At 35.6% G+C, this 11,097-nt stretch overlaps 1 protein-coding gene across 12 annotated transcripts in view; it reads left to right on the forward strand.

Moving 5' to 3' along the window:
* The window catches only part of FUBP1 (far upstream element binding protein 1), a 35,088-nt gene that overhangs the window by 12,605 nt on the left and 11,386 nt on the right, over positions 1–11,097 (forward strand). For 2 of the 12 annotated variants that reach the window (XM_058842227.1, XM_058842225.1), the window contains exons 18-20: positions 565–639; positions 5,508–5,653; positions 8,165–8,212. In XM_058842227.1, the coding sequence (XP_058698210.1) occupies positions 565–639; positions 5,508–5,653; positions 8,165–8,212 (269 nt within the window). Of the gene's footprint in view, positions 1–564; positions 640–5,507; positions 5,654–6,032; positions 6,382–7,200; positions 7,299–8,164; positions 10,756–11,097 lie in introns of those variants that run through there. The other 10 variants (XM_058842230.1, XM_058842229.1, XR_009277940.1 and 7 more) reach the window with 9 other exon arrangements.

An 11,097-nucleotide genomic window follows, 5' to 3' on the forward strand; every position in this document is an offset into this window, starting at 1 on the left:
TGTTTTTTATTGTTGTCCTTGTATGTCCACAAATTTATTTTAAGTAGCTGCTTTTCTTGGAAAACTATTGCTTATGGCCTTCAATATTGCTTTTCTTAATTTCAGCAGTAACAAGGGTAATGTATTTACCTTGGAATATACTCCAAAGAGAATTCTGTTGCAATGTGGGCTGAGTTAATGACTACACAGAGCCGTCATAAATAAAAATGTAATGAGCTAAGCTGTTGATTGTCATTTGCTTAAATGGTTGCATCATTTCCAGTGGGTTTAGAACAATTACAGTTGTGGTATTTAGTTGTGTTATTCTAATTTTTGTGCCTGGCTGAGGCTTACCACTTGAATTTTGGTATTTTGTATTGCTAGTGGTATGCACTTCCTGAATCTTGAAAACATGTCTTTTTTACTAGTAGTTTCTAATTGTAGTAGCTTGTACCACAAAGGTTTGTAGTGTCAGATTTGAGTCATGTCTTGTTGGACTGTTACTCAAAATTTCAGTTGATTATTCAGGTTATGTGTGAAACAAATCCCAGTAATTTTAATTTAACTATTTTTAATGTAATTCAGGAGATCAGCCAAATCCAGCACCAGCAGGGCAGGTTGACTATACCAAGGCCTGGGAGGAGTACTACAAAAAAATGGGTAAGAGTGCAGGTGTTTTTCTGTTGTTTTTTTCTATTGCACTTTCATAGTGGAATGTTCTAGGAGACTTGTGTATTTTGCTGGATGAGATAGGGGTTTTTAGCCCAAAAAAATTGAAATGCACAGTCATGTGTCTTCTCAACCAAATACTGCTGAGAAACAGACTTTAATTTTGTGTTGTTTTCAGGCATTTCATGGTACTCCTGCTAGTAATTAGTTTTACAAAAATACTTCAAACTTAATGAGATGTCTTTGATCATTGGAAAACTATCTTTTAAATGTTTCAATCTGAGTATTTTAAAGTACATTTCTTAAGTTTTGAAGTTCCATTTTTATATACTTCATGAAGCTGTTGTTTTTATTGTTTGGTAGTTTCCCAATTTTCATCAGATTACATATAATTTTTTTTCTTGTACTTGTACTGTGTTACAGGAAGACATCATGATTAGTTTCCATTTATGTTGTGCCTTTTTTAAAATAGCATTTGCTTTGCAGCGCTCTAGAGCTGTGTTTAAACTGCAGGTTGTATGTTGGTGGTAGCTTTTTTTTATAAAAAATAAAGGAATGTGCTGGTTAACTTGATTATTTAATTGTTTTATGTATAAGGAGAGAGTATGTGGTTTTTATGCACTGGCAGAAGGTGTCATTACCTGTTAAATCATGGTCATGTTCTGTCCATGGTGTCCTGATGTGGATACTCTAGGTGATGGAGGGCTGGATACTGAATACCAGTGGACTTAGGAATGCCAGTGTTTTCCCAGGTATTTCTGACTAGACATACAGCAGCTTCTGGTTCGGGATGTACATTTGTTTGCATAGGAAGGTTTGGTGGCTGTTCTGCCATCTTCCAGCTGCACTCAGTTTCCTCATGGAATATTAAAAGCATTCAGATTTAAGAACAATAACTTAATTAATTAATTACTTAATTAATACTTAATTCCTCTTAGCAACCTTCCACTGTATTGCTAATTATTTTCCAAGACATAACTCTTTATTCTTTATTTTGGCACAGTGTAAGTGATGAGTTCTACAGAAAACATATAATGAGTATTTAGTTCAAGAACTGTGTATCAGACTAAGAAAATTAAAACTCCAAATATTTGATTTCCAAGATGATAGGCTTTCCCATTTTTCTTCCTAGTTCATTCAGCTATTTTCAATTTACTGTCTTAGTTTGGCTCACATTCTGAATTGCAAACTCGTGGGTGGCTTTCACTTTTTTTTAAATAATGTAATTTGTTGGCAGGCACTCTGGCATCTTTCTGATTTGCTGTCTTGGAAAGCGAAGTCTGGGTTGCACTAGTCTTGCACTTACTCAGATTAAATAATAGCTAGTTAGAAGGTGTTGGGATAGAGTTTACGGGAGCAATTCCAAAGAGGAGTGTGAGCCAGAAAAATACATTGAAAGATAAAAATAGTTGCTCTTAAAATGCAAAATGTAAAAAATGCCAAGACAGTCAAACAAGAGGAAAAACATGAGGGCAGTTCTCACCTTAATTCCTTTTTCTAGTTCAAATTTAATTCTTTGCCTGAAGGAGAGCTCTTGATGGCTGGACCTATATAACTTGACTATTAATCATGAGAACTTCTTGCTGCAAAATCTTGATGAGGTAGATACCATTTCTCTTTAAAGCCACTTAGAGAAGAGGAATTCAGCTGGAGTTGCTGTAATGCTAAATGGTGCTGGTTTTCCCCATCTCATTAACAATGTTAAGAAGTACTAGAAGGCCTGATGGACGGGAAGGCTGTCCAGCAGCACATTCTTGTGTTCTCCGGGCTTTCCAATACCATTTGTGCTTCCTGTAGTACTATAATCTTGTGTCCCCATTAACTTGTGCCAGAGGATGGGAATTATAAGTCACTTGCTCTTTGATGACTCAGATTTTTCACAGCACAGATTTCACCAAACACATAGAGAGTTGAACTGAAACTCACACTCGTTGAACTCAGTCAGTTCTATCTTTGCTGCTGAAGAAGAAAACTGTTTTGATAATCCCTGTGGCAAGCTGAACCAAGTTGCCTATAGTACTGCAATTGGTGTTTTGAATTTTCTCATACTTAGTCAGGTATGAGTGATCTGAAAATGCTGAAACACTCTGGAATATGCCCATCCAAACAATAATAGTGTTTTCAAAGTGGCTTCCTACTGGTGTGGTATGACTTTGTTAATCCCAGAGAACGCTTCACTGTATTTTTCACTGAACGGTGACTTAAATATTGGCCTGTTTTCTGACTCAGAAATACAGTGGCAAAGTCCATATCCTTTTTCAGACCCTTGTTTCAGGGACTACTGCTTTGAGTAGGAAGTACTCCAAAAAGTCTCTCATGGATAACAGTTCCCTCTAAACATGAAGTCATGATCATTAGTAAATGATCTATATGTCACAATTGGAATTTGTAAATTTATCATTTAAAGTCATTCCCCTGTATTGTGGACTTGACATACAGTTAAAGGATTCCATAATAAAACAGAAGTGTTTTCAAAAGATTCCTCAGCATTGCAGTAGGAGCAAGGAAACAAAACAGCTCTTGTCGAATCACCCTTGATAATGTTGAACTGTAAATTCTGCTAGTGTTTCCTTTCTCAGCACTCCTTAAAGGGGAGGTGTTCAGTGTTTCTCATATTTCCTTTGTATGGAGTTGATCAGGATTACCCGTAAGTGTTCCCATTGAATTTGGACATTCAGTTTGGATATAACAAATGGGTGCTGCTTAACGCAGCTTCTACACTGAAGGGAAGCTTTTACTAAACTGCGGAATTCCAAAGGTTCAGAACTTGTACTAGTACTCATAAGTACTCATAGTACTTCATCGGCAAATGGTGCACCTAAAATACCCATCACATCAGAAGTCCAGTTTGACATCTTTGAGTAGATGTTAAATTTCCTTTATTTGATTTATTATTTGAATTTCAGTGCTGCCTTGACATAGTTGAATGTCCAAAGGTTCTTGGTTCATAATGCACAAAAAATCCCTTATCTTTGACATTCAGTTGTGCTGACAGTAATTTGTAAATACAGTTACTATCTCAAAGTAATGGTGAATGTGGGAAGAATATATCCTGGGATAATTTGTAACCATATTGAAGGTAGTTTTAGTTAAAATAATTGATTAGACATGAAAACTGTAAGTGGTGGTACATAACAAGTTGAGAAATGTGATAACAGCTCTAAAGATTTGAAGACATTTAAGTTTTTCTGGAAATTCCTTTACTGTATAAATCAAAAGATAAACTTTCAGAAGTTACGTACAGTATAAGTGGAAAAACGAAGTTGTAAAGAGAGTTGGAAAATGGAAGGTTGTATTCTGATGGTTTTCAGGATACTGCTTTGCCAAATACATTCTGCTCACGCTTCATGTTTTTGAGAAGATTAGAAGACTACACATGTGTAGGAGTAGTGTGAATAGCTGGGATTCTTCATGCAAATTTTCTTTATTAAAGTATTAAAAAAACCCAACCAAACAAAGCCAGCCTTCTACCTCATACCCTAAAAAACATTCATTAGGATTTTTGATGCTCACGTTCCTCTGTTCCCCAAAAAGTTGCGTAGTGCACTTGCATTCAAATAAAAGGTGATGTGCTTTCAGGTAGAATTGAAAACTTCCAGCCCTCATCATGTGGAAGCTGCCCCTTTCTGTTTGTAACAGACAGTTGGGTGCACATGGAATTGTACAGGGTGCAGAGTTGCATTTTGCCTGGGTTTATTTCCTGTAGGATGATGTGATGTGGTGGCTTGTTTTTGTTGGGTTTGGAGGTTTCTCTTCTTGTATCTTAAAAAAACTTGCAGACGTAGTGGTTTTTTGGTAGTATCCTAACTCTGTAGAACTTTTGATTTGAAAAATAACCCACTAAGAACGTAAATCAGAAGTGTCATAGCACAGTAATGAAAGCCCTGGTTTGGAATTTCAGGAAACTTCAAATGAAGCACTCTGTATAAAACCCTTCTGTCTGGGTGCCTGCAAGTGTGCATGGACAGATTTTTAGGTAGAGCATAGAGAGTGTTGCTTTGCTTAGAGTCATACATTTTGTAGTGGTAACAGCAAAAATACCTCTCAGAAATTGCAAAGATTAGTGGTACTAGGAGCAGTGTGTTTGGTGTTTCTGAAGCTGGGGGGAAAAGGAAGTAAAAATGTCTGTGACACATCTCCTGTGGGAGAGCAGCACAGCTGAAAGGTTGACTGTAGTTTTCTTTGATTGCTCTGCTTTGTTTTATAATATGCTGAAGAGTTCTGGTGTATCAGTTTGTCACTGTTTGGGATTTTAGTCAGTTGATTCTATTGAAAGGAGCAGTATTTCCAAGCTGTCTGGAAGAGTGCATTTTTACATGCTCTTGCTTCTAGACATTTGGAACTTCCACAAAGCGTGGAAGCAAATTTCAGGACTGTATTCTGTGGTGGAGTAAATGTTTACAAAAATTATTGCACTTCTTGCAAAATGTAACCTGCAATAACCTTGTAATTGAATGATGGATGTCAGAATTGGGGAAGTGTATGAATTAGCATCTGCTGAGCTAATGAATGCAGTCTGTAAAATAAGATAAAATTAGTCTAGGTGGATTACAAAAAGTTTTGCCTCTTGGTGTGTATTCAAATGCTACTGTTGTTTAGGTCACCAGGCTTTAAACATGATTCATTATTATGAATCAAAAGGCAGAAAAAAACTGTCCTTACGGTTCCCCAGTTTTGATTTACATTTGAATCATTACATTAAAATAATCAGATGAGTTTTTAGATTGTTAAAAGCAGCCACAAGTTTATTCAAAAACCTTGGAGGAATATTGCTAGGTGATGTTTGCTAGGTGCTGAGATCTTGAAATTTTCTCATTTCTATTGCAACAAAAGAGGTGTGTAATTGTAATTACTTGCAGGTCAAGCTGTTCCTGCCCCTGCTGGGGCTCCTCCGGGCGGCCAGCCAGATTACAGCGCAGCGTGGGCTGAGTACTACAGGCAGCAGGCAGCATACTACGCTCAGACAAGTCCACAGGGAATGCCACAGCATCCTCCAGCACCACAGGTACAGTCCTAAAGTGGTTTTTTTTGCCTGGCTTCTGTCTCAGTGGTTGTAGATATGTTTTTGCATGTCTCCTGCTTTGTTCCTTTGGGGTGTGCATCTTTTTTTCAAGCAAAATAGCTATCAGAATACTTAATAGATGACTTTGTTTACCTGATAACTTGAGTTCTGTATCTATCCATATGTTTGGTGATTGTTTTTGGTTTTTTTTTTTAAAAAGAAGAAAAACTTTCTCCTCCCAGGGTTTTGAAAACCATGCAAGAAGCCACCACCATTTACATTAACCAATTTTTCTTTCTTAAAGGCTTCACTCCTGAGTTAGCTCGATTTAAAGGATTTTCTTTAACTTTTTGTGTATCTCTTATGTATCTCTTCTGCACAGGGCCAATAATAAGAAGTGGACAATACAGTATTTGCTTCATTGTGTGGGGGAAAAAACCTTTGTTAAATGTATGGATGCAGACGCCTTGATGAAGATCTTAATTTTGGTTAAAAAAATAGTGTTTTTGAAAATGTACAAAATATCTATCACTACTGATAGGAGGTAATATTTCTGTGTAGAAATGAAAAAATGGTTTGTTTTTAGTATTAGTGTAGATGTACACATTCCAGCAAATGTATTTGCAATTATGTGGTCAATGCTTTGTGATATAAATGTACTTTTTCAATGTATACTTTATCACTTTTAAAATGCCTGTTTTGTGCTTTACAATAAATAATATGAAACCTCCTGTGTCGGTAAGTTGGATATGTGGGTATATGCAGAATTAATCATAGGATTGATTTGCAACGCTGAATCAAGGTACCTGTACACAAATTGAGTTGGGTTTTTTTCCCCCCCCCCATAAACCTTGTTGAGTTTAAAAACTTGTCATTAGCATGTTTTTCCCCTCTTGCAGAATAGCTGTAGATGGAGCATCTCTTTCATTCATTGTATTTTGCTGCCTAGCAACCAGTAATCTTGATACCTTAATTTTCTTTCTACTTGATTAAAACTGCATGTGTTTAAGAAGATTATCTTTTGGCATACTTCCATTGCATTAACAGTGAAATTTCTTTTTATACATGACCACTGTTTCAGACCTGTGCAGCTGCTATAACAGATAACTTTTGTTTTTAATTGAATACTTCAAAACTGTTCATGCATAACTATTTTATGGATTTTTTCAGACTAGTTATAAAACTTAAAGTGTAATGTGCTTAAGCCTTCAGTTTAAAGTAGTCCACTTCAAAATTCAGTATAGAAAAGTCAATGTGGTAATGCATAGTAGTTACAGAAATTGCATCTGTCCTTAAAACGCTGTTTTGTTTGAGTGGTGGGAGTGGTTGAGAGCTTCCTGCAGAGCAGATAACTTCTCTTTTGTAAATATTCAAGTATTTGAATCAACTGATTATTTTTTTATATATACTTGAAACTTCTTATTGCTCTAATGCTCATACTAAAAAGCTGATTCTCTTGAAATCCTATGTTTGCTCTTTGCATATTTATTGGCTCTTTGCATATATTAGACTACATGCACTACAGTCTGTCTTGCCATTGTCTGTTGAAGTGCAGGTTTGATCCAGCCAGTATAGAACTAGCTCTATAGGGGTGAGGAGGACTGTGCTGTGTATCATCCTTGATTGTTCCTTCAAGGAGCATTGCACTGTAAGTACATCAGAATGACAAATTGATGAACTGCAACAGTATCTTTTTGTCAATGTTCCACATAATGCAAATGCTGTACTTGTGTGATATTATGTTGGAATACAGTGCTGGTATCTTAGGAAATCATCATTGCTTCTTAATTCAGAAACATAGGTTTGCTTATATATATATACATACACATAATCTGAGTTTTGTGGGTAAGTATTCCTGAAACTTTTAGCAATAGCTAAAGAAAATCATGTTTCTGTTTATCTGAGTAAGAGTTTTTTTCGTTAGAACTCCTGAGACAGCTGTCATTCAGTGTTTAAAGTATGCATATCATGACATTGAAGTCTTTGGAACCACATGTTAGACAGAGTTGTCTTTTCTCCAGATAGTTTGCGGATATGTAGTGATGTAGGTATGTTTTAAATAATTCTATAACTGTTAATTGCTTTAATTTTTGGAACACCATGTTGTTGCTTTGAGAGTAAATTTTTTTAGGGTGGCTGCACAGAGAAGTAAAAGTTAAGGCTTGAAAACTGAAGTAGTTTTTTCAGGTAATCAGCAATGTATGTATTGTGCTGTAGAAATAGAAGGAATTATTTTTATCCCTTTCAAAATTAGGAATTATGCTGGTAGCTTGAAGAAGGCTAGGACAGTATTTGCTATCTTTAGTGTAGGGTATTAAGTTTAATAGTTCAGGTATTTTGCATGGTATTTTGTAGATAATCTTACAGAATGGTGCATTTATTATGTACTAAACTGAGCAAAATTAAATTCACTGGATTCTTTATCATTCACAAAATGGAGGCTGTTGATTTTGATTCATTTAAGGTATAAAATCTTTATTAATTGCAAACAGTGCAATTATTTATACTTCACAGTGCCTTCCCAGACCTTCCACCTTAGGTTCTGCTGCAAAAAAGCAACAGGTAAGCACAACCTAAGGAAGTATATAAATTAATATATTTCAGTACATTAATGTTGTCCCTGTGAGATCTTTGTGGTTGTGTATTGAAAAGCAATCTGCTGCTTCCCCAAATGCATTGTTACTCACGGTTCCATTTGAGTGGAAAATCTTAAGTTTTTAAACAACTGTTTATATTTCTAGGTCAATATGTATTTTTTTCTTTTTTTCTTTTTCTTTTTTTTTTTTTTTTAGAAAAGATTATTAGATTGCAGTAATTGAACTTGATCAGAATAAGTAATTTTTTATTATTTTACTTCAAATAGATAAGTGTTGCAATTAAAGAATCAAAACCTTTAAAATATGCAGGAATTGCTTTGGTTAGAAATGTCAACAGCCTTCACAAATGTTTTTGTTTTTTTTAATAGGGCACTATTCCCACCTAATCCATAAGACCTAAATGTAAAGAATGACTTCTTGTTGTTATCACTGAACTTGATAACATGTCTTACAGTTATAGTGTGTTAGTGGAATCTTTAGATAACTTAGTTTGCTTATTCATACTTGACATGGTAGGAAAAGAGATTTTGGAGTTTGAGATGAGTATGTTTTAACCTAAAAAGCATGAGCACCACTTAAATCCTAACAGTACAGCAAATAATGTTTTATTGCTATAGCAGTCAGTGTATCCTGTTTCTTGATACTTATAACTGAATTGCTGAATATTTTGATAGTATGAAATGTTAAATGTCTTACAGATGGTCTGGTACAGGTTTCTGTTCTGAGATTTTGTTGTTGGTTTTTTTAGCTTAACATAAAGCAGCATCTCTTTGGTTTTTTTGTTCATTATTTTGTTTCTGAACTGTGCTGCTCCTCTTTCAAAAGTCCTGCTTATTTGTACATCAAAGAAAAATATTCAAAAATACTGCCTTCATTTTCACACACAGTGCTGAAGATGCTGCAAGCACCAAATCATAGCTCATAGAATCAGGTCCTGAGATAGTTACTACCAGTAAAGAGGAATCCTTTGAGTGTATGCCATTGGTGAGCCGATGAGCATGGACCATAGAAGGGCTCCATGTAGAAGGTAAAATTGGCAAAAGCATAACAGATTTGAAATGTATCCCATACATAATTATATAGGGTATAATTTTTGTTTTGATCACTTTTCATTCTTTAAAGTATTCTTGTTTGACCATAAATGTTCCATAATGTTAAGTTTTTAAACTGTGATTTAATAATATAAATCATCTATTTTACTTTATATTCTTCTAAACAGTCAAGCTAATTTTTGAACTGAATTAATAGTTGTGCTTCAGTTTCTCAAGCCACTTAGCATTTCATCTGTAGTTTAACATGTAACTTCATTTTTGACGTGAGAAGAGGGTAGGTGTGTACCATTTGAATTTTGATACTGTGGATTTAGTGTGGGGGTGAGTCATTTGTTCACTTCCTTTTTACATCGTACTTTTTCCTTCAGCTGTTACTCCTAAAATATCTTGAACGGTCTTTCAAATTGTTAATTTAGCCTGTGGAAGGAGATAGAGAAGAAAAAGCCGGTGTATTTGGGGTATTGCTAGTGTGTGAAAGGGAAGATGTTCTTGTGTGTAGCATTTGAGCTGTTTTGGCTTCCAGCTTTCTCACTGCAGGGCTTACAGGCATGCTGGTTTGTGCAGAGCTTAGTGTTTCTTTTTCAACTCTGTCTCCAAACTCAGAGTTCCTGGGACAACAGTAGATTGTTGGAGTTACCACAGTAGCCAAAAAGATGACTGGACTTGCTTAAGAAATGCAGTGAACCTGTCCAAAAGGTGTCTTGAAAAGTTTCCTGCTTACCCCACCCTCACCACTTAGTGTCCCACAATGAGTTTAAAGAGTAAGACAGGTTTTAAAAGGAAGCATAATGTTTCTAAATAGGAAAAGCATTTTCATTTCACTTTCTGCAGCCTATACTTTATTAGGACATGGAATAAAATACAGGTGGATATTCTTTAGTGTAGCTTAATTATAAGTCATTTCACTTGTCCAGGCAGACAGGATCGCAGTTCACTTGCACAGCCTATCTTGAAGTATTTCATCTTTTTACTAGTGGTATTTTTTTGGATGGTAGAAACTGTTTCTCCCCTGTTCTTTTCCAGAGTAATTCTTAAGTTTCCCATTGCATGCTAAAAGCTTTTCCATTTTGCTTTTTTTTCTGGAAGTGGGGGGAGGGAGGACTGGGCTTTTCAGAAAGCATACGATTGACAGGAATCCCTCTTCCCTAGTAATAGCTTATGAAACTCTTGTGTATGCACAAGTATTTCTCTTGCGTGCATGTGAAATGCCTTTTCGTCCTGAGAAAAGTGTTCTCTGCAGAAACTACCCGTGTGTAAACAGAAGATTGGCTTTAAAAGGCAACTGTGATGGGAACAGTGTCTTAGGGAGATGCAGCTTGGACTTGAGGTAAATTGAATGCTTTACAAAAATGTGGTTTTGAGCTTGCATTGACATTGTATGTAATATGGGTACACATTAATTGTATAATGGTTTTTGTATGGTTTTTCTCAATAAATGTAAACTGATGAATAATAATAGCAATGTTTTTGTCTTTTTTATGCTCCTATCCCTGTCTTTGTTAGTTTGAAGTAACAGCTTCAGAGCAAAAATATTGTAGCAACCTGTACTTCTGTTGAACAGCACTCACAAACAAGGAAATAAAATGTTTATGTGGTTATTAAGGTATATATTAATTCAAAACACCATGCAGCTCATCACCATTTTTTAATAAGGCCAAAGAGTGACTTGAAGCAGGTAACTGTACAAAGAAAGCAGATTCAGCCACAGGAAAATTCCTTTTTGAAATGACTGCATACGTTTAATTTCCTGCGGTTTACCTTGCCTTTATGTCAAGGCCTGTACACAAGTACTTTAAAA

The sequence above is a fragment of the Poecile atricapillus genome, chromosome 7 (assembly GCF_030490865.1).
Source record: "Poecile atricapillus isolate bPoeAtr1 chromosome 7, bPoeAtr1.hap1, whole genome shotgun sequence".
Classification (NCBI taxonomy): Eukaryota; Metazoa; Chordata; class Aves; order Passeriformes; family Paridae; genus Poecile; species Poecile atricapillus.